Source organism: Netta rufina (assembly GCF_964035555.1).
Source record: "Netta rufina genome assembly, chromosome: 17".
NCBI classification, from domain to species: Eukaryota; Metazoa; Chordata; class Aves; order Anseriformes; family Anatidae; genus Netta; species Netta rufina.
In genome coordinates this window covers 5,549,503-5,572,366 of record NC_140141.1, presented here as the reverse complement: position 1 = coordinate 5,572,366, position 22,864 = coordinate 5,549,503, and the positions used below count along the sequence as shown (strand labels likewise).

General features: G+C 40.1%; 1 protein-coding gene across 3 annotated transcripts in view; it reads left to right on the top strand.

The window, feature by feature from the left end:
* The window catches only part of LOC311215920 (septin-2), a 38,475-nt gene extending 19,994 nt beyond the window's left edge, over window positions 1-18,481 (top strand). For 2 of the 3 annotated variants that reach the window (XM_084297345.1, XM_084297346.1), the window contains exons 8-13: window positions 140-241; window positions 1,077-1,222; window positions 2,266-2,349; window positions 3,355-3,412; window positions 9,923-10,016; window positions 17,692-18,481. In XM_084297345.1, the coding sequence (XP_084153471.1) occupies window positions 140-241; window positions 1,077-1,222; window positions 2,266-2,349; window positions 3,355-3,412; window positions 9,923-9,991 (459 nt within the window). In that variant the 3' untranslated portion in view covers window positions 9,992-10,016; window positions 17,692-18,481. The remainder of the gene's footprint in view (window positions 1-139; window positions 242-1,076; window positions 1,223-2,265; window positions 2,350-3,354; window positions 3,413-9,922; window positions 10,017-17,691) is intronic. The other variant, XM_084297347.1, reaches the window with a different exon arrangement.
* Window positions 18,482-22,864: the final 4,383 nt, after the last annotated feature.

The window sequence follows — 22,864 nt, the reverse complement described above, 5'->3', positions numbered from 1 at the left end:
GAGCAGAAAAACATGCTTTGAGACTTCTATACTTAACAGTCTAGTAGATCTATTGCATATATCTTTAACCTAATAATATCTTTTCAATAAAATAAGATTTTATTATTTTCCTTCCTATTTTTTTTTGTAAACTCCTCAGGTTCTGGATGAGATTTCTGAACATGGCATTAGAATTTACCAGCTCCCTGATGCAGATTCTGATGAAGATGAAGAATTTAAAGAACAAACCAGAGTTTTAAAGGCAAGTATCACTATCTCTCAATTTATTATTTTGCTGCAGTAACTATGCAGGCCTACTGTGTGCTAAAAATACTTCATTCCTTTATAATATGTATTGAAAAGTTTTCTTACATTTCAATACATTGAAAATGTTTTCTTTGTGAACTATAATCCTTTTTAGTCCATTTGCTTTGTCAGAGTTCCAAATGTAGTGTTACAACTTTTCTTTTTTAAGTGTAAGCAACTGTTCACCAAGAACTGTGAGTTGCTGTCTGTTTTCTGACTCAAATGTTTTAACGTGTAAGCAAAAGGGAATGTGCAGTTACTATACTAATTAACAACTTTCCTCTTGTTAGAATAGATAATAAGGGTTTTAATGAAGTCATTTCCTCTTTGTGTTGTGATACTTACAAAGATGCTTGAAGAACATATCTGAAATTCTCAGTCTCCAGATACTTTAATCTGAATCTGAAGTATGTTTCTGTTGGCTGTTTTCCATGCATGATGTTATGTCAGATGACACATTATGCCCAAACTGTATTTCAACAACAGTCAAGTGTTCCTAAAGCAAAGCGTCATTTCCTTTTCAAGTTCTGTTAAGACAAACTGATCCTAACAAGACTGCAGGTATTAATAATGAGAGGTTGCATTGTTCAGAATAGGATTTGTTGTTTTTTTCACGTAGAAGGGTTTTAGTAAAATACGTTTGTCAACACTTCCTTTCCCTGTCTCCTGTCTGTTACTTATAATACTTCTGCACTTTCCTCAAAAGAAAAAAGCAAACAACTAAACCCACAAAAAAACCCATAGCCAATCAGAACTCAACACAGTAACTTGTTTTGCTTTGTCTCAACTAGGCTAGCATTCCCTTTGCTGTTATTGGATCCAATCAACTTATTGAGGTGAAAGGGAAGAAAATCAGAGGCCGTCTGTATCCCTGGGGAGTTGTTGAAGTTGAAAATCCAGAGCACAATGATTTCCTTAAATTACGCACAATGCTGGTGTGAGTAATGGTAAAATTATCCCATCTCCTGTGGTGATGTAATTCTGTTACAATGACTAGAGAGTCATAAGAACCTATATTCTTGAATTCAGTGGTTGTCCTGGTGACAGTGTAGATTGACTTTTTTTTTTGCATACTCCTGCAGCTTGATTTACTTCTATGATCCTCTGATCTGACTTAATGCAAAATTTATAAAATATTTTCTTGTAAGATGCATTTAATAGCTTTTATATCTTATGTTAACTGCTTTTATGGCTTTACATGTACATTGAAGTTTTCTTATAGTGCAGTGGGTGGGGCAGATAGGCTCTTAAAATACAAAAATGATTGATTAATCCATGAAGATGAGTATTCTAAAGGCAAAGCTCAGATTTCCTGCCAGCATGGGAAATCCTTTGTTAAATGTGATACCTTTCACCCTTTATGACTTCAGCTGATACAAATATTCTGCCGGTGTAGATAGCTTTAAGTAATTTTTATGACATCTCGCTATTGTTGCAAATTGAATTTTGTTGTGAATTTTTTGTGAGTTTTACTCTCTGCTGGGCAGGGATTGCCCTCTACTGGTCATCATTTCTAGCAAGCGTTTTCTTCTCTTTTGACAATTGAAAGTTATGCCATGTCAGCTGTTCTGTTAGCCAAGGAACTCTGCCTAGTTTTCAGTTACAAATTATAGCTAACAGCACTTAAGTGTCAAAAAATATTTTAGTAATTAATCTACCTTTTTTGATAACGGTCTTCACGAGGTTCTTGTGCTTCAGGCTCATGTAAAAAAAAAACCTCCTATAAAGTAATAAGTGAACAAGAAAAGAACAGCACACTTTCTGTGTTTTAATAATATTGGTAAGACACCAAACTGTGAATTCAAAGACCAGTGAACATGAAAGCAGTATTCTGCTTAGCTTTATGGCAGACTTGGTGTACAGTAATTAATGTTCCAGTGAATATATCCATTATATAAAATGAAAATGGAAGATAAAAGGGTGTTTCTCTTCCCTTTGACAAGAAGGACAAAATGTTCAATAGCCCTTTGCTCATTCTAGAACGCACATGCAGGACCTGCAGGAGGTGACCCAAGATTTGCACTATGAGAACTTCCGTTCAGAGAGGCTAAAACGAACTGGCAAGTAAGTATGTGTGTTCCTCTGGGCCCTGTTACTGGTGAGTCTCTTCTTTTCCTCTGTGGTATCTGACACACTCATCCTCCTAACTAATCCTCCCCTGTATCTCATTATTTCTCATGAGATTTCAGTCTGTGGAGTTAGTGAAACATGTGATTATTTTCTTGAAGGGTTAAAACTTGCAAAGTGCCCTGCTAACAAACAGCTGGTCTTGTTTTGATATCCATTCCCTTTTCGCTATGCTTTCAGATGGAATTGTGCATAGAGAAGCAATGGACTTGCAAGCAAGATAGGTTTTTATTTAATGATGTCTACCTGGAAAAACAATATGCCTCCTAGAGTTTGTTTTTATATAGGACACAGTCTATCTGATTAAGTAGAATGTTGCTTCTCTAGTAATTTCAAGACTGCCATGCTGGCTTTTTTTCCTTATTCCTTCATACTTCTTCATGTATAGCTACAGAGAGAAGTTGAGCCCAATTTTATGGTATTTTTTTTTTTTAATTGTAAAGCTTCTGTCCTTGGCAGATTTGACGCAAAAAAAAATCCACAACTATTCATGCTACATCTTTCTTGATAGCAACTATTTCTTCTCCCTGTTTTACTTGTTAAGTATTCAGCTAAGCTTTTTGATCCTAGAGGAAAGGAAATAGCTTAAGCAGTTATTTCACAGCTGCTTTTATGAATGATTTTGTAGTATTGACAGGTGGCAGAGGAATCTTGTGACTTCTTCATTGCTATAGAATTTTTTTGCTGTTTAATCCCATTTTAAGAAACTGAAGAAGAAGATTAGAGCGTGGAAATAACAGAATGCAAAGTAAGCAAAGAACAGATAGAAGGTGGCATTTTTATAAAAGGGAGGCAAATGAGTTTAACAATGTCTTCTGTTCCCTGTAAAAAGGCATGCATGCTGTTTCATTGTTATATTAACTGAAATATGAGCCTTCAATCTGTTCTTGCAGACTTTTTCTTCTGTATCTTAGACCATCAATTCATTCTTTTGTCCAACAGGCCTGTTGAAGAAGAAGTTGTAGACAAGGATAGAATCCTCCAGCAGAAAGAAGCTGAGGTAAGGCAAAGCTTCTAAAACTTCTTGTTCTCTTATATAATATGCCATGCTCCAATTTCAGTGTTCTGCATCAACTACTGCCCAGAGAGTGTAAGATGAGAGTTGTGAAAAATAAGACCTAATCTGAACATACAGGCTGCCCATCCAAAGTTAATTGCATAATATGGACAGTAGGTAGTGTGTGGACTCCTGGTTGTGTAGGCAGGGTTTTGTTCTTTTCCAGTACATATGCTGATTTCTTCAAAGCATAATTTCTATTTTTTGTTAAGCAAAGAAGTCAATTTATACTTGTCAGCTACATGTGTTTTTTTGAACATATGTTGGGGTAGACTGGTAAACTAATGTCATTTCTGATGTGCATGATTTAGTACAACCATGTTAGCAATAAATTTCTCCATGCATTAAGTGGCTACAGAGTAGAAAAAGGTTACCAAGTCTTAAAAATCCCGTGATACAATTAATGTGCATGTTTTTTTCATTTCAATCTCAGCTTGCAGCGGAAAACTCCTAATATTTCTTTTGTATCAGTCAATTTATGGATTTGATCTTTTTAGTCCCTGATTTCTTACTCTGCTTTCAAGTTACTGCTAAGCCTTTCAACCTAATATTTTTATTCTGAAGTTCTAAAGATTCAGAGATTGTTAGCCTAGTATTTAAATTCAAGTAGTACACTGCCAAGGCTTATGACTGCTTTCATTGTGGCAACACTTTCTGCCAACTGGAAGATTTTGTTGTTGTTGTTGTTGTTGTTGTTTTTTCCTATTTATCCTTCTTTTATCCAATTCAGCTTGGATCCAAGTCCATAAATGGAGGACTCATGATTTAAAAGACCGATGCATACATGCAGTGATTTAGAGTAAGAAATTATAAATAAAAATACAGGCAATTTTGTGTGTTTCTGAGATGAAACATTCAGACTCCAGTACACGCAAGCTAATGGAGCATAGTTACTTCAGTCTATGCATTTCCTTTTTCCTTTGTAGCATCCACATTTAAAAATAGCTAACCCTGGTTACCTGGCATGTTGACATAATCAGCTGCTTCTGCATTTCCTTTTAGGATTTTTTTTTTGTATTTATCACCATAACTAGTAGCTAATAATATGAATTATCAGAGAATAAATACGACAAACTTGAAATTGTGCAGTGATAAAAAGGCAGCTATATTGTTGAAATGTGTTTAGGGCAGTGGAGCTTCTGCAAGTGTTCTGTACACAAATTGACTGCTTTGGATTCACTGACCTATGTGCAAAACAACAGCAGACCATCAGTTGACAGCAGAGAGTACTAGATGCTTTGGAAAGGTCAAGAGCATGGCTTGGAAATACTTTTTTATAATCCAGTGTTTCAAAGTTTCATGTGACACACTTAAAGAGTTTAAGTGATAACTGTTTCTCCTTATTTTATTTAAACTGAATTATACTTGCCTAACAGTTAAGTAGAAACTTAAGTATCTTTCTAGAACTATTTGTCTTCAGGTTTACACCTGAAAAAAAACTGCTGTAACTGTTTCTGCTGGAAACTGTTGATACAGTAAGCACATCATCATATACTGTTCTATGCTGACTGCTCCATGTGAACGAATATGTAGTATTTACATGCATGTATGTAATGTAGTTCTTATATATTATGGCTAAGCAGGGGAAGTCTTGAATTTCTTGGAGGATGATCTCTGCATGTTCCCTCTGGGAGTAATCATCTCTGAATAACTGCTGCTGAAGTTGCAGAGGATTAGGATAGAACTTGAAAAAACAAGTAGATTTTTTAAGCTCTGCATTCTATTGTCTTGAAGAGATCAAGAGGCTTTGCTGAATCTTCTGTAGATAAGCTGGTATGAAATCCCTTCATCTCTGTATCGTCCCGATGGTTCGGACTGGGAAAAGTCTGTGGAGGAAAGAGGCACAGAGGAAATGGGTTTGCATTCCATGGCCTTTGCAGAGAAAACAAATATCCATTTCCCCTCCTGTTTTGCATTCCCATCAGTAACGGTGCTTGAAGTTCTATTTACAGTTTTTTAAGGTTTATATAACCTTGGAAGGAATGAATGCTTGGGTTAGTGCCAGGATCATCATTATCAAGGCATCACTTTTAAGTGATCTTTTATTATGCCAAAGGAAGTGGTCCCCAGTTCAGCAATTTGGAATAGCTAATCTGTCATTTTGGATTTATTGCTCAGTCTGGTTGTGCTTTTTCTTCATCTGCAAGTGATGATCTGTTTTTCTGAGCTGGGAAGTGAAAATGAGACTAAAGGTATCCACATTCCTTCCTGTAAACACGCTGCAGTTCAGATTATTTTGACATTGTGGTGTAAATGGGCGCCCAAACTTAGGAAAGTTTATAGTGTTGTGCAATACTTCTCCTACCCTGAAAATATCTTGTAATGAGAATCTTTCAAAGTTTTTTGAGAAGGAATGCTTCCAGAAAAATGTTACGGCTGTGATTATGTGAAAACAGCACGGAACAAGGTTTTTCTCTTTCCTCCCCTCCAGTGAGCTACTCAGAGACTTCAGGCTCCAGTGTCTTCAGAGGGGTTGGTCAACAATTGGTTGAATATGAGAGAATTAATCGCCATGTTAACATTTTCTTTGTCCTACTTCCTAAATTGTTTTTAGCCCTTTGGCAGTTGAGATCAAGAACTCTGCCGTAGGTTTAGTATGGGAGTCCTCTCGGGGGCAGCCTGCAGTGCCAGGGTCTCGCAGCAGCCCCGTGGGCAGGTGAGGGTGTGCCAAATGCTTCCATGTGTCGGTAGCTGGCTGGAATTGCAGGTATTTGCGTAAGTATTTTCATGAAAGATAAGGTGAAAACTTTCATGTGGGGAGGCAGCGTGACTGCTGATAAAGGCCTCCAGACCTGACAGAAATAGAAACAGCTCTAATGTTTAATTTGGTTTTGTCGACCGTTATTACCCAAGGTAGGGGGAAGGAGGTGCACCTTATGCAGAACTCTGTGAAGTGAGTCCTGGGAGCACATCATGAGAAGATGGCCCTTAGCAGATGATTAGCAGTGGGAATCCCTTGGAGGCTGGAGTGAAGAAGATATTTTTTTTTGAGTAACTGCGTTTTTTGTCCTTTTGAGCTGTTCTTTGAAAGAACAGTCCTTGCTGCCCATGTAGCATGATGGCTGTGACCATAGTGACTTCTGTTATTTATAGTGTTAGCACATGCTATGAAAGTATACGTTTAGCTTTCTGTTAGCCGCTTTTCCAATGTGGCAACCTTATCAGGAGTATTTTTCTTGTCCTCAGTTAACAAGTTTAGTTCTACTCTTTGGTACTGAAAGTATTTTAAACCAACAGCAGCTGTTGTGGGAACATCCTGGTGCATTAGAAAATTCAGTCTGCAGCTTCATTTTTCCATCTGGTCCTATTCTCGCAACCTCTTCTGTTAGGAGCTTTTTATGTAAAAGCATGGACAGAAATAGTCATACTTGGTGTGGGGAGGAGAAGCGTGTCAGTGGGAAGTAAATAGTGTTCAGTTCTTAACATTGCTTTTCCTGTGATATCTGTGGGGTTGTCACTGAAGAGACACCTTGTTCAGACAGGAGCAGTACTTGTCTGTATTCTGGGCAAAACATTACAGATGAAATCTTGTTGGCAAAGCTGTTTATTTGTGATTTGTATTAATGGTATGGAATCCGTTAGGAAGCTGTGTGATTCACTTTTAACTCAGTAACTTTCACTCTCATTTTAGAAGCTCGTGTCCTTTCTGTATTGCTACAGCAGTTGCATGTAATAGATACCCAGTAGTTACACAACAGATTAAACTAAGCTTTAGTCCTGACATAAAGAGTGAGTAAAGAAGGAAGGCACAGAAGAGCCAGTTTGTGAATTTTACAGTTGAGCTGCCAGGATTCATGTAGTGCAAATGATTTTCTTAAGATATTTACGTGCATTCTCTCTGAACTCAGTTATTACTTCAAACTTCAGCACGGTCAGGTTTTAGTTTGCGGTATCAAGCATTACTCATAGGTTGCCTGTTAAGCATGTTGTTACGAAACGCATAGTTGTTTGATAAGGGCTCTTGAGAAGCTCCAGTTTAAGAACAAGAAACCATTCTGGATTGTTTGCATATCAAATGCTCAACAAAAGCCAAAACAAAATGCAGTGAAATACACTGGTTGTCTCTGGTAGATAGGTATGCTTAAATGTCTTTTTATTTTTCTTTATTTTTGGACCAACTTTCTCTTATTAAAAGGAAACATTAATGTCTTACTATGAACTAACAGCCATGGGATACAACAACGTGTTTAGTTTAACAGGTTTGTGTGTGCCTGAAGGTTTTCCTACTGAATTATGCTGAAAGCTTCAGCAACCTGCCATTATTTAACTAAGGGATAGGACTAACTCTTCACCAGTAGATCTCAAAAGCTCTACATAAAAATGTAAAAATAAAATCTTACTCAATGGTGGAGCAGAGCAGATCTAATTTTTTTGTCCTGTCTTAGATTTGAGTCTTCCAGCATATGATTTCTTTCATGGTGTGGGCATGTTTGTGTCAATTAAGGTTAAGAAAATGTGAGACTCGGTGATGTAATCAAGTCTAAAAATATGATGTTGATTATTAGCAGAATGCTGTGTTTGAGCAAATCTCCATAATACATGTGCAGCAGTATCTTTCACTGTGATTACTGAATGGCTGCTATTTTGGGAATATTTCAGGGCTCAGTTTCAAGTGCTCTTGGGAAGGAAAGTAGGCGAGCTTCCAATAGGCTGGTTTTATTCTGATGGTAAAGCTGCAGAGGGGAAATGCAAAAGACCAGGTGTCTTACATTTGTACAGGTTCATCTATGAAACTTTATTTTCCTGAACCAGGGAATCAACGCAACCCTTCATTTCTGAGACTTTCTGCTTTTCTTCCTTCCTGCAACAGTGTCATCTTTTTGATCAGAGGCCTTTTGACTGTTTAGCAGAAAGAGGTAGACGGATATATAATAATCACTACAGACTTAACTGTACCACGCTGTTCCTGTGTGAATCTCCTTCTGTCAGGGTGTATCTGTGCTGTAGACACAGGAACCTGAATTAGCCTTTCTCTGTGCTGCTGCAGCAAGAGATGTGTCCCAGTCTGAAGCCAGCTAGTTCTAGGCAAGCTCTGCTACCTCCAGCTATGCTCCGATCCCTGCACGTCTTTTCTCTTACTCTTTCCCAAACCTGCATCTGAAGTGAGGCAAGAAAAAGTGATAGAGGCACCTTTAGCTTATTCTATCCCTGTTCCATGATGTTTCTTTGTGTTTAAAACAATCAAGACAGCTCAACGCTGCATATATTTACTTACACGCACGCTGAAGATCATTCTGGATTGAATGTAATGAAGTAACTAGTATCTCTGTGGCTAATATGATTGCCTGGATGAAAATACAGTATAGTTGTTTACATGGTGCATTGTGAGTTGAAAAGTTTCATCGTCTTCCTCCCCGCCTCCCCCCCTTCCCCCCCCCCCCCCCAAGAAGATTATCCTCTAAGTATTTATTCCTGAAGAATAAAGCTTAATGGCAGAGTATTAAAACAATACAATTATTCTTAGAATAATAAACATTTGCTATGCAAGCAGCAGATCCATTATGTGATCTTCAGTTTGAAATGGCATCATTTTATACAGCGTGCAAGGAAATTGCAGCCTATTTTTTCCAGTTTGTACAACAGAACACCTGTTTATTGGTATACCAAATTAGAGGTATTTGCATATGCATTTTTAAAATCTGCCTTAGTGTTTCTTATTCTTTCTTAGGAATGTTAAGAAAGAAAAAATGAAAAAAAAAAAAAAAAGCATGATATATATAAACAAAAAAAAAAAACAGGATAAAAAAGGCATGATACATAACAAGCATTTTTTTATCAGATGGAAATTAACTTGTCAGCATCCTAAGAAAATGTCTTTACGAAAAACAGTTATTTCCAAGAAAATGTCATCATTTAGATACTAAAAAAAAAACAAAAACAAAAACGTTTAATATGTTTATCCTGTCTTTCCAAATTTTATAAGCATCTTTCTGTGTTGCCTTTGAATAAGTTTTTAAGTTCTGTTGGCAATTTTGGCTGTTATTGTTTCTAAAAACTTGTGTAATTATCTGGTTAGCCACAAGATGAGTATTCATGAAGGATAGTGTGCTTTGAGTGCTTGTATCAGAGCAAAGCTTCTTCACCTCACTCAAGCATTGTATCTCTGTACATACATGACGGGAATGTTTTTTCTTTATCCTAGAATAAATATTCACAAGTGCGAACAGCTGCAAACATTGCTAGCTTCAAAAGATCTGGATTTTATTGATTAGTTCTCTTAAGTATTTTTACAAAACTCTTGTGAAAGTTGGATGTAATGCTCTAAAGAATCTGGGACAGGAGAAGCAAAGTGTTCAGTTATGTGATTGAATTTAACATTTCTAGTTTAAAAGGATGCGAATAGGATCTGCTTTGTACTATGGAAGAAAAAGATGTAAAATTTCCTGGATTTTGGACTCCATGTTGAAGTTTAAGAGAAATTGTCCTAAACATGTGGGTGTTTTTCTCTTACAGCTGCGCCGCATGCAGGAGATGATTGCACAGATGCAAGCCCAAATGAGGATGAAGCCCAGTGATGATTAAGATGTTTAACATCTGGATGCATCAGGTATGACTTTTCTGACATTTTACTCCTCCTACATAAGATTTTTGTAGTGACTGTTGTCAGTTTTGCACTTCTGTGGCACATCAGAGTGAGTGAAGAAATCTTGTAGCAAATACGGTTTCTTCAGAAATTCTGCTTTCTACAGCTTTTCTGGCATAATTTCCCTTTTAAATGCAAGAATAAAACATAGAATATGAGGAACCTTGTTGCTTAATACTTCAGTTTAATACTCCAGTTGTGATTGCTGGTCTTCTGGAATGTAAAGCTTGAATAAAATGGATTATATTATCCCGTATGACCTTGTGGCAGCTGCCAACATTCCAAGCCTAAAATAAGGAGATTTTTGTTGCCTTTATTTGAACCTTCAGTCTTCCTGTTTATATTAAATAAATAAATAAAGAATCTCCGAAGGAACAAGATTACTTACTGGATTCCTGTTTAAGCAGAAGTTGATGGTTTTAATGGTATGTGTACTGTGATCTTTCAGTGAAGTAGTTAAGGGAAAGAAGTAATTCAGACTTAGGTTTCTTACTCTTACAATTCCAAATCTTGTGGGCAGGGGAGTCTTCGCATCAAGTCTTCCAACTTTCATACTAAGATATATATTCCCACAGCTGGAAATTTAAACCCTGAGGTTAATTTGTGGCTGACCGTGCACCGTATGTGATATCAGTGTCTGACATAAAGCTCTCATTTCCTCAGACAGGAGCTGGTAATTATGCAGACTGTTAAATATTTTAGCTTGAACTGAAGGTCCCAAGATTTCTTGCTGACTTTATCATAAGGCCAGACTCTGGCATCTTGTGAAAAAAGCTGTTTGATGCAGGAAACCTTATATAGTGTAAATTACTATTGCTATTTGCAAGCAAGCTCAATTATTTCTGTGACTTACAAATCACATTTAATAACATGCATCCTTTAAACTTATATTTGGTAAGAAAAAAGCACCCTAAGTCTAATTGCCTTGTCTATAGTTGCTTGCAGAGCATAGGATGTCTGAAATTGGCATCTGAGGGCTCACAGTAAGGGTTAGCCGGCAATGGCACCAGATTCCATGTGTTTCACAGCTTCTGGCAATACTGAATATGGTATTTATGAAAACAAATTGCAGCATGGTGTGTCCCAAACTGAATTCGCAGCCATGGCTACATAAGTAAACAAAGTTCTGAGCATGCTTATGTGTGTCCAAGTGAAATGTGATTTTTTAGATAGTTTACTAATCTGAAATACATCTTGGATCACTAAATATATTAAGCAGGAAATCTTTCCAGGTTAGGCTATGTGATCTTGTAGTGATTTAGTTTGAACCAAATAATAAGTTTGAAATAGTCAATATGAAAAAAGTTGAGAAGGATTTGAGTGACATCTTCATGTGCAAAGGTCCTCCTGTTTTTTTTTGGAATCTGCTAAGCTAGATTTCTGCAGCTGCTAGGGAAATTGTATTGTTTGATAGATTGCTTTCAGGAAAGTGTTTTGAAAACTTCTTGTAACCTTTCAGATATGGATTGATAGACTTTAATATAACTCGTTGGCTAATATGCACAGTCAGAACTGCAGCTGCAGTCCTGCTAAACTGGAGTGTTGCTGTATGAGCCCATCAGTACGCTGAAGTGAATCTTCATCAAGAACTTATCTCTAGGGAAGTTTTCTCTCATGTATGTTAACTGGCTTCAGATAAGGAGGAATGATGATTTCAACCTCCACTATTCCCATCAAATTTATTTGTGCTGTTTTATTGAATACATTATTTCCAGAGAAAGCAGGAAACCTGTAATTAACACAGTAGTTAACAGAACAGAAATGTCAACACGTATCAAAATATACTTGGTATCTTTTTGTTCTATCTCAGCTTATCTCGAGCATCTCTTAGGCTCTAGTTCTACAAGAATTTAAGTATTAGCCTCTGACAGCACTGCTACTGGAAGCATTCTCTCTCTTCCTGTTGCTTTTTTGCACTTATCTTTACACTGAGAAAAATAAGTAACTTCGTGGACAACATGTGAAGTCACTGTTATTATTTTGGGCGAATACATATTTATACATTTTCTTCAGAAATCCTTTAAATCTCTGTAAAGCTTGCACGAAGGTGTTTTCAGGTATTTTTGGAAAAAGAACATTGTGGTCTAAGTGTCTTCATGGGTAAGAGCTGGGCAGTGAACAGCTGGAAAATTAAATGCGGTGATGTCCGAATTTGTGAAACACCCACCCACTTCTGGCCTTCAGATGTACTTTGGGATGGGGTGGGGAAGATTGCTGAATGTTTTGGGGCTTTCCGTAGAGTCTGGCATTGCACGATGATAAAGGTGAAATCAGATCTTCGCCCCGAAGACCAGCAAGTCTGTATAGCATGAAGTGCTGTAAAGAAGGGATGACTGGAAGAAAGGTCTGGTTTATCTGGTCCCCTTTGAATAGAGGTGTCTTTAAAGGTTTATGGAAGGAGTGAAGGGAGAACTGACTGCAGGCAGTTTCCTTTGGTTTCCTTTGCTTTCAGGCTAGTGTAAGAGAAGCATGGGGGAGTGACATAGGTGAAGGTTGTACACAGTGGGCTGTTTTTTTTTTTTTTTTTTTTTTTAAAGTAGACATCTGCGGGGAAGTGAAGAAAAGCACTGGTGGAGACTGAGGAAAGGAAGATGATTTTGTGGACAGTAGCAACCATAGTGCCAAGTGCAGTTTTTGACACAAGTCTGAGAGTACTTACTCTACATGATAGTGGTGATTAAGAGCTTTTCAGAGCAGTTTTCCACCTAAATATTTTCTACAAATCGTGCACGTAGAGCTGTTTGTAGCAGGCAGTGAGAGCACAGCCAGACGTGAAAATAAAGGTAGAATAAGCAGGAACCATTTTTCCCCTAACTGTTGATATGTTAGTCTTATGAGTCCATGTGGAGCACAATAAAGACTTCAGGACAAGTTTAATTTCCACATTTCTTGCTTCCAAAATGCAAGACTGCTGTAAAGTGGAGGGGCTTATTGCTTCTTACATTAGGCAGCTCAAATGAATGCTCAGAGAGAAAGGAGGTGGAGATCTGAAGTTACCAGAAACTTAAACAAAAAAATGCAGTTTTATTTGTTGGTTCCAATATGAAATGCTTCTTGCCTGTTGAAGTAAGTCTGCAGTAACCCTAACAGCATATTTACTAGTTTCTGAACCTATCTCAGATGAGCAACTGTTATGAAAAGCTGCAGTTATTTTTGTAAAGTGAGATGTTTATTGATGCTTTTTTTTCCCCTTCCTTTTCTGTTTCTGAAAGTGTGGGTCTTTGCAATCTGTTTCCCTCTTGTTATTCTTACAAATCTGAATCGTCTGTCTGGTACACAGCTTCAAGATCACAGTGGGACAGAGCAGTAACAGAAACCAGGCAATGGAAAACAAATATAGCCAGCTGGAAATACAGTTATGGTTAGGGAAATGTATTTTTGGGGAAAAAAGGCATTTTAAAATATCTGTAGGATGTTAATTCTTTAGTAAAGCTCGTGATTTCCATGAGTACTTTAAAGCGTTCTGAGCTCCCTAACACTGTTCTGATTCTAGATAAGAACTGCTCCGAAGGCCCCAAACAGCCAGTTCTTTAGTTCTTTCAACCTATGAATTGACAGCATTTAACAGAGCTCCACAAAGCATTGTCATAGCAACCAGCCTTCTAAAATGATGCTGCTGAATGCCGAATTGATCTGATGAGAAATGTCATTTGAGGAAGTAAAGATCATGTTGTAGTTTTTGGCAGCTGAAATTGAAAGCCTAGAGAATGTGGAGCTTTGGCAAAGTTGTACTATCTGGAACAAGCACCTGGCACTGCCGGGGGATGTTTCTCTAGCCAAAAACTGGCCTAGCGGAGCGCTGTCATTCTCCAGCACTTTCCAGCTCTCTGAACTTTGGAGTTGTTCAACAAACCCTGCATTGATGGATTAGCACAAATTTTAGTTTCCTTTAGACTTGACTTCTGATTTAAAATCAACATTTTCCCCTTGCTATTGTACAGCACTGACTTGGTGTGGCTCTGCAGGACCTTGATGTTAACTCAAGATACAGAGATCTCAGCAGTGTCCATAAGAGCTGCCTTGGGGCTGGTGCCTGCCCACTTGGAGTTGGTGCCTGCCTGCCCTTGTGCATAATGTGGAGACAGCTAGGCATACTTACAGGTGATGGACACTACATGGCTTTTAATCCTCATCATAGAGAATGACAAAGCTTCCATTTGAACTCTTTCATCTAAAAATATCTGACACCTCTCTATTAGTCCATACTGCTCTCAACTGGTAGATCAGTCGTCTTCCACTTGCAATCCAGGAATTTAAGAAGAGGTGATGTTGTGCTTGGATTGTGACCTGGGCTGTTCTACACTATCTCTGCTTGTGGATTTTGACAGAAAATAATCAGTTCAGCTCTTCCCAGTAGGAAATTAGGTAGCACTTTGTTGAAGTGGTAGTCTTCAAAACACTGTACAGAAAAAATACGTATTGTTAATATGGTAAGACTGAGGAGTTAGTCAGGTCGGTAAACCTGCTGTACCTAAACATGGTCTATTTAAAGAACCTCGCTTGGGTTTTCTTCTCTGTACAATTTCTGTATGCAAAACTTCCTGGAATTTGTCAAGACCTATTTCAATAAGGAATAGAAATGATGTCTCATTTCTAACTCTTAGGATAGATGTATCTTGAAAATTGCATTCCCATTGAGACCAATTTCCAGAACTGCTCTGTTCCCTCTAGAGGAGAGCAGAGAGAGAAACGACCCTCCCACCTCCCCAGAACAAAAACAGTCTCCATTTTGCAGACTTAAAAGCTTTCCAAGGAATACGATGAGTTTGCAAAATGTAAAATGAAAACAATTGAAACACCCAAAAGCAAATTTTCTGATAATTTCACATAATTACACAAAAATGTAAGTAAATAGATTAATGAAAATTGCCTTGATTTTTGCCAAGTGATCCCTGAATAGAGAGCAGATCAAATCAAATTCCTAGCGGGTCCCTGCAGAAATCCTGTTTTTGTGGGGAAATGTCAGAGTGAGTGGAAATGCCTTTTATTTTTTTAATATTATTATTATTATTTTTGTTTTACTAGTATGTACATGCCCTGGGAAAGATTAAGGCCACAGTGCAGTGACATGTACAGTTCCTGTGAATATGCAGTGGTACCTTGCATTCCTGCCTCTGAAAGGCTTGATTTCTCAGGAATGATACAATTTAAGTATTTCCACCTTTTATTATATCTCAGTGACACTCTGCACTGGATGCAGAGGGTGAAGGGAAGCACTCACTGCTGGAGTTTTGTAGGCACTAGCAGGCCAAGGAGGGGAGCACGCAGACTTATTAGGGCTGTGCCAAGGCCTGACGTGTTATCATGGTGGGCCTCTAAATGCTTCAGGCAGCTTTTTACTCTATAAGCATTTTCAGAGAAACTTTTGTAATAGTTGTGGAGCTTGGAGCCTCATATATATGTGACTCAGTGCACATTAAGCCTATTAGCACATTAAATTAACTGATAAATGTTGGAAAACAGTTCAAAAGCCAGTTTTGTAACTGTATAGTTGGCTGATGGCATTTATTATGGAGAAATAAAAGGTGTTGCTACAGACTAGCAAAAGGAAATGGAACAAACTTGAAGCATGAGACTCACCAGAGAATGACAAATTTAACTATAACCCAAACTGAGGTTGTAACAACATGAATCAAAAGTAGCAAACAACAGGATATTGGTTTTATCTAGTACTTAATGGTTTTGTTTTTCCAGGAGTTCTAATAAAGTTTCCAGATTTTTTTATTTTTTTTTCTGATACAGAAGCTCCAGGGTTTAACTATAAAGCACAAGCCTTGTGGAAAGACTCAATTTCTCAAAGCTCTTGCTAGGGGTTGGAAAGCAAAACGGTTGTAGCTGCAACATAAAATGGGTGATACTTGAAGAAAAAGAATTTAGGTCAGTAAGAAAATGTAACTGGTTATAAAACTTCCCTCCCTGGGAACTGAGGACTCTAGGGGGAGATGTGTCAAGCTGCCCTGTGTTACAGTGGTGTCCTTTGAAGCAACCGAAGGGGGGCAAAACAAGCCTGTTCCTTCCAAAGTCTTCTGAAACCTTTACAAATGTAGGATAATCAGTGTTCTGAAGATGTGCATCAGGGTGCATGTGTATGTAGTGCTGGCTAGGCTCCTTTCTGGTTCTGTTTTAGTGGCATACTGCAGAAATGTGTTTATTGCGTTACATCAAATAACGGTGGGAATCCATGTTGCAGGTGGAGGCATTTAATAAAGATACGTATGGGGGAGTCTTCATGCATAAAAGTGGAGATAAAATCTGTAATGAACAGTATCAACCTAATGTCTCATAAGGTATTGCATCATGAAGAGATTAGGAAGAAAGCAGTGAAGTGAATCCACACTGAAAACACACAAGCATACTTTGCCCAGTGATGTTGCACAAGCATAATAACAAAAACAGATGCTGCATTGCTGATGTTGGTAACACCAACACGCTTGTGCTTATAACCAGAGCCTTCACGTTTATTGGGAACTCCAGTCTTTTTGTGAAATCAGTTACCACCTCCTCTTGATATGCCTTCCATATCAGGAATTTAGTTTCTTTTTCGTATTTGACCTAACAGTGTAGCATGAGGGTAGTTTTGCATTTTAATATCGAATATGGTTAGCAATGCATGGACTCTGGCTTTAAAGCTTACTGCTGGCTTGCTTGTTCTGGTTACGTGAAGTGATGGCCTACTTGAGATGTTAGGTAACTGCCATTCTCACAGTGGGAATTTTTTTCAATACATAAACAGCAAAGGACCCCGATTGTCAGCTTCCTTTCCTTGTTATCCCAACTGTAATCAGCAAGTGCAGTCTGGATGGGTGTTGCACCGTACTTTCCTTGGCACAGCAGTGTTTTCTAGGGTATTTCTTTATTTCCATGCAGATGAATGTTTCAATTAAGCTGTTTTTTCCTCTTGTGAATAAGTACTTTTGGGACTAGAGAACCAGAGGGGTCTCCCAACTTCTAAACCTGCCACGGCTTTTTTAAGCAGGGCTTAATTTTCAGGAGAAGCTGGAATTCTGCTTTCTTGGTAGCAGCCTTTTCAATTGGCAAGTGACTGCAAAGACATCCAGAACTGGTCATTTCTGAAGTGATAGCTCAATATCCCTGCCTCCAGCCACGTCAATCAGTGCTGCTGTATGAAGCCTTGGGAAAATGTTTGCTTTCCTGTTTTACCTAAGCAGTGTCATAAGAGTGTTCATACGTAATATTAATCTTGCTGCTTATTTTTAGCCATGTTTAGATGATATTTTTTTTTAATTCAGTTTTTGTCATCACGAGTAATGCTTCACATAACAGGCGGCAGGGGCTGATCTCTTGTGTTACTGTTTGGATGAGCCCTAACAGCGCTCGTGTTCTCACAGGCTAGAGGGAGTGTGGGTGCCTAAGAAAGTATGCGACTAAAAATAGATTCTTGTTTGTGCTTTTATTAGACATTTGTGATAAATATCTGGGGCCAAACTGCGTCAGGAACTCGCCGTAGTCATCAGCCAGCTCAGTCGATCCAGTCCTAGCACAGGTCTCTGCAGCTGCAACTTGGTGCCCTGCTCCCTGCGTTACGCTGCTTGCTAGGAGGGGGTCAGAATGCCAAAAACGCTCTGGTGCTGAGAATTTGTCCGTTCTAATGCTCTTTGTTTTCCACTTTCGTTCACAGCAGTATACACTTCTCTAAGTGGATGGGTGCTCTGTTTTCTTTGACCAAGTGGTAACGTTCAAATGCAAGATGCCGCAGATCAAGACCTGCGTTAAAACAAACACAAAGTCTGAAGATTGTGTTGTAAAACTGCTTGTTTTATATATTCAATGTTAATCAAGTTATATTGTATCTTTTTTTGAGTACTTTGGTAACACTGTCTTCATACTTATCAATGTGTTTTTATTATCCTTCCTATACCTTTTGATACAGAAATGCATAGAGTACGCTGTTTGGGCTAGTCATTGTGCTGGGTTTAAGGAGTTAATCGTGTATCTGCTAGATTCTTCTGAACCGTTTTGTGATTAATTCTAAAAGACTTTGTGGCCTGTTTACAGTAAACGTATGTGTTTGCACAGTATCGTAACTTTCACTTGCTATTTTAAGCCATTCTGTATTGTATCAGTTTCTTCATAACTTTCTCTCTGATCCAATTACTTTTTAAGCTTCCTCTCTGGTGACTTGTGTTTGTGTGATGTATGAGAAAATATACAAACACGGACCATACACCAGTGATGCAGAGAAGCTGGCTCTTCTAAATCATCGTGCCTTAAAATATTGTGAACACTATGCATGCCAGAGATTTCTGTGGATGCCTCTGAAGATGTCTTCAGGTCTCAAGTATTGCTTGCAAGAATTCCTACCACAGGCATTTTTCTCTCAGCTGAGTGATGGCATGTACCGAACCTTTTATATACCATGACACTAATTTTCATTGAGGTTTTGTAATAAATGTATGAATGTGGAAAAAGTTGAATTTTTGCAGTGTTTCTTGTTGTTTTTAGCTGTTTTTGCAAAGTCCATTAGGCATCTTCTGACATTGCTTAGGTCAGTAAATACGTTGGAAAATCTGATCACGCACCTTCGTGTAGGAATTCATGAATGTTGCTGTTTCCTGTATGTCGTTATAGCTCTTTTGCATGCTTCTGTAGTCTTGTGTGTATTATATACACGTAAGTGTAAATTATCTTGCAAATGTGGGATTAAGGTACTTTGTCTTCTGTACTAAATTGGAGCACCTTTCATGTAGGTATTAGCCCTAATTCTGCTGTCTAGTGATGACTGTTTCATCAGGATAGACTTAAAGTTTGCATCACAGGGAAGTGTGTCTGGCCTGTGTTCAGAGTTAAACTGCATAAAATGGACGTAATGTTGTTATCTTGGCTACTGTATTAAGTTGAAAGAAGAACTGAGGTGACAGCTTTGTTCTGAGATGCAAAGCCTCTGCAGGACTTACGGAGATTTGAATTTTAAGCATGTCTGTCAAGAGGGCCAAGGTGAGAGATTTAATTGTGAATTTTTTTTCTCATTAATTGTGCCCAATTATGTTTGCCTTTCTTGGTTTTCTTCCAGAGTTCTGCATCATATTTTGCAACCTTCTTAAAATGATGCTGTCCATTTGTACTTGTGAAAGCCAGGACAGCCACACCCTTCCTGAGAAACCAAGACATTTAGTTGCAGACTGCAGTAGTTTTTTAAGCAAAGGTAACATGAAAGGTTCATCTTTCAAGAGAAACTGGCACAGTAAGGAAGCAGGCTTTCAAAAGCATCTTGTCTTTAATTTTATTAAAAATTGAGCTTTTTTTCCCCCTCTCTTTTCAAAGCAAGGCACCTAGGATCAGTGTCACAATTCTGGTGTGGGAAGCCTTACTGACCAGTAGCAGCCACTGATCCTGATCAGTCTGTGCCTGCCTCTGGCTTTTCCATTCCAGCTGGAGCATTTTGTCTCAAAACCAGACTCAATATTACTGATACCTTACCTGAGTGTTTTCCTTTCTACGTGGACTTAATTCTTATGTCACTTCTTTGATACTGTCTGATGTTAATCTTCAGTTACTTTTGAACTTGGTTTTGTTAAAATGCTTCAGAGCTGAAAGGGGGATGTGTTTGTTAAGCTGTCTGCTGCTGTGAAGATCTCTGGAGAGATGGCTCTGACAAGAGCCTAATTTTGGACCTTCCATTTGCACTCTGTTGGCGTTGGCAGTGCCCCGGCTGTGGAAGACAATCCCATTTTCTCTGTGAATTCCACCCAGGCCTTCTCCAGGCAAATATTTGCCAGCAGTGGGACAAAGTACCCGCAGGTAACTGTTTTAATGACTCTGTTTAGGAGGATCAAGAAGCAGGCAACTGCAGTCCTTTCAGTCTTCATTAGTTTTAAAGCACTGTGGCAGACTATTATACAACTCATGAAAGGCCCATTGGATTGTTGGTGCCTTTAATTGTGGTGTGGAGTCTCTAATGGTCTGTGGCTGTCTAGTATTTAAAATAGAGGAAATATGCTAACAGCTACATGAAATATTTTCTCTGATGCTTTGAATCAATGGCTAAAAGCAAGTTGGGAACAAATTAATGAGTTTTTAAAATATCCATGCCTCGGACTGCCAGCTTCTGCTTTGGGATGTGAGGTGTGCTTTCAATGAGCAGGTGGAAGACATGACAAGAGAGATGCTGGGGTGACCATGGGGGTGTGAAACGTTAGTGTTGTGGCATCGGTGTCAGGTTTGTGTTAAGGCAGGGCCCTGTCCTTGTGCAGCCATCACCGTGCCAGGGCAGTCCTGTCCTCTATTTAGAAGTTTCAAGTCTGACTACTTACCTGACCTCGAAAGGTGGAAGAGATGAGCCCTCCCTGCAGCCGTGGAAGGCGCTGGGTTTCCTGAGCCTTCCCCTCCCCACATTTGCACCCTCACGGTTCAGCTGAGGTCCCTTGGAGCTGTTAAACCGTGGGCTAGTCCCGCTTTTGGAGCATTTTAGGTTCACTCCAGCTCTCTCCTGCCTCCTCTTAAAGCTGTACCGACAGCTTTCACCTAAAATAACTCCCAGCCTTATTCTTACAAGGGCTCAGCAGAGAGGGGCCGCGCGTTGTGCATCTTGTGCGCATCGCCCCGGCTGCGCTCCGGGAGGTTCGCGGCGGGAGCCAGGACTTCCCCCGGCCCTGGGCTGCGGCGCCGCCTCCCCTCCGCCCCCAGCAGCTCCTCTCGCTGCTTTTCTCCTCTTCCCCGGTGCCCGGGAGCCGGCACCGTTCCCGGGGGGGCCGGGCGCGGGGCGTTCACCCGGGGCGGGGCCGTGCCGAGCCGAGCCGGGCTGTGCCGGCCCCATCCACGGCAGCCCCGCGCTGGTGGCGCTCCCGGCACCATGAGCACCGGCATGCGCTACAAGAGCAAGCTGCTCAACCCAGGTGAGGCGCCGGGGCCGGAGGGGGGGGGACACACGAAGCCATCCCTCACCTCACGGCCCCTTCTCTCTTCTTTTCTCTCCCCGCTGCCGGGCATCCCGCCCTCGCCTGCCCCGCTTGCATCGATGCGCCCCGCAGAGGAGAAGCAGGTAGGTGAGCTGGGTCCATCCGGGGAACGCGCCTTTGCTTTGCTTCATCCCCCTCCCCTGCTTTGGATGGGGTCTCCTTTTTTCCCTTTCTCTCCTTTGGGTGCGCCCAGGAGGTTCGGATGCAGAAAGGCAGCGTGGGGGCTGGAGGAGGCTCCTCAGCATGAGGCTCACGTCGCCCATCGCTCCCTGTCCCCTCCGCAGCACAGATGCGCAGGCACTGACCCAGTCGCGCCGCTCCTCGCTGGCGCAGCACATCACCTCCTTGCTGGGCGTTAGGGAACATCTGCTTCGCTTTGCAGGCATGTCTCCGAGTCCCCGAGAGATAGAGGGGGTGATGCAATCAGATGACATCGGTTGTTTTTTGGTTCATCGTTTTGTATTTGGAGGGGTTTAGGGTGTTTCACGGGGAGAATTGTTCTCTGCTGGGCTCGAATGTCTGTGTAAAGGGTAAGCAGCAGAGTACCGTGTGCTCCTTAGCACCCGTCATCATGACTGTAGGCAGCGTCTGCTGTAAATGAGCTTGGAAAAGCTTTTGTGCCTCACAAAGGTAGGGATGGAGGCGATGCTTGACACAGCAGGGCAGTGCAGTGGGGCTATGCAGCAGGAAGAAATCCACCCATTCCCAGCCTGGCTTGCACTTGTTTTGGGGTCTGCTTTATTTCTGTCTGGGGCTGTAATTCCTCATGAAGCAAACACCTTACCTGCCGAGGCAGTGGTACTGCACAGCCTTTCTGGAGCACAAAGAAGCAGACTGATTTTGTAGCAGCTTAGGCGTTCACCCAGGCGCTGCAAGAAATGGTGTTTCCCTGTAGCGCAGGCTGGGGCGCTTGTCTGTGAAAAGACACGTGTGTGGTTTTGTGAGCTGCTGATTGCAGTGGTGAGAGGAACAAAGTAAATCTAGCGGTAATGGGATAATGGGGTCTTATCAGGCATGTTTTTCTCAACCTACTGGAGCTTTACTAGCATCTTGTAGCTATTTGTTAGTATATTGCTGTTATTCCACATTTTTTTTATTTTGGAGGGGAACAATGCAGGCTGTGTTCTGAAATTACAGAAAAATCAGGGTAAGCTGGGAACTGAAGAGGAGATTTGTGACCCAAAAATCACGCTGCTCTTTAGCTTATTTGTCCTTAAACAAAGAGGGAAGCAGGTTATATACAGGGCTCCGTTCTGCTTGATCCCCAGAGTAAGAAGTGCAGTAGATACCAGAGTACTTTGGTGTAGATGTTATCGTAATTCCTAAAGGCTTTTGTCACGCTTTATAGGCAAGAGTGGGCTGGAGACTATACCCAAAAGTGTGTGTGTTTGCAGGATGGCATAGGCTCTTCTGGCACAGAATTGGTCTTTCCTCAAGTCCGGAGGTGTGTGCGTGTGTCCCTGTGTTTTCTGCTGAGTGTAGAGCAGGTCCTGGTGACAGCGCATGGTGAATTATGAATTTGTGCCAGCTGTATTACTTGCGGATGGTGGAGGGAAACCAAGTTGTGAATACAAAGCAATCTGCTGAAACGAGAGTGAACGTACTAAACCACAAATGATAGCCTTATTTAGCATCCTTCAAGAGCAGGGATTTTCTTCCTGTGCCACCTTTTTCCAATCCTCTTGCATCTGGCAGCAAGTACCAATTTTAAAGGGTTTACTGAAGCTGCAATTCTTGCCTGAACCATTTAAAAAAAAATGTTATAGAAGCTAAGGAGATGGCAGTACAATAGGTTGCATGTAAGCAGGGTAGCTGTCAATAAAGTAATAATGTTAATGAGTTGCTGAGTCAAAAAAATAGGAACAGTGTGGTGTCAAAGAATGTGCGTTCATCTTC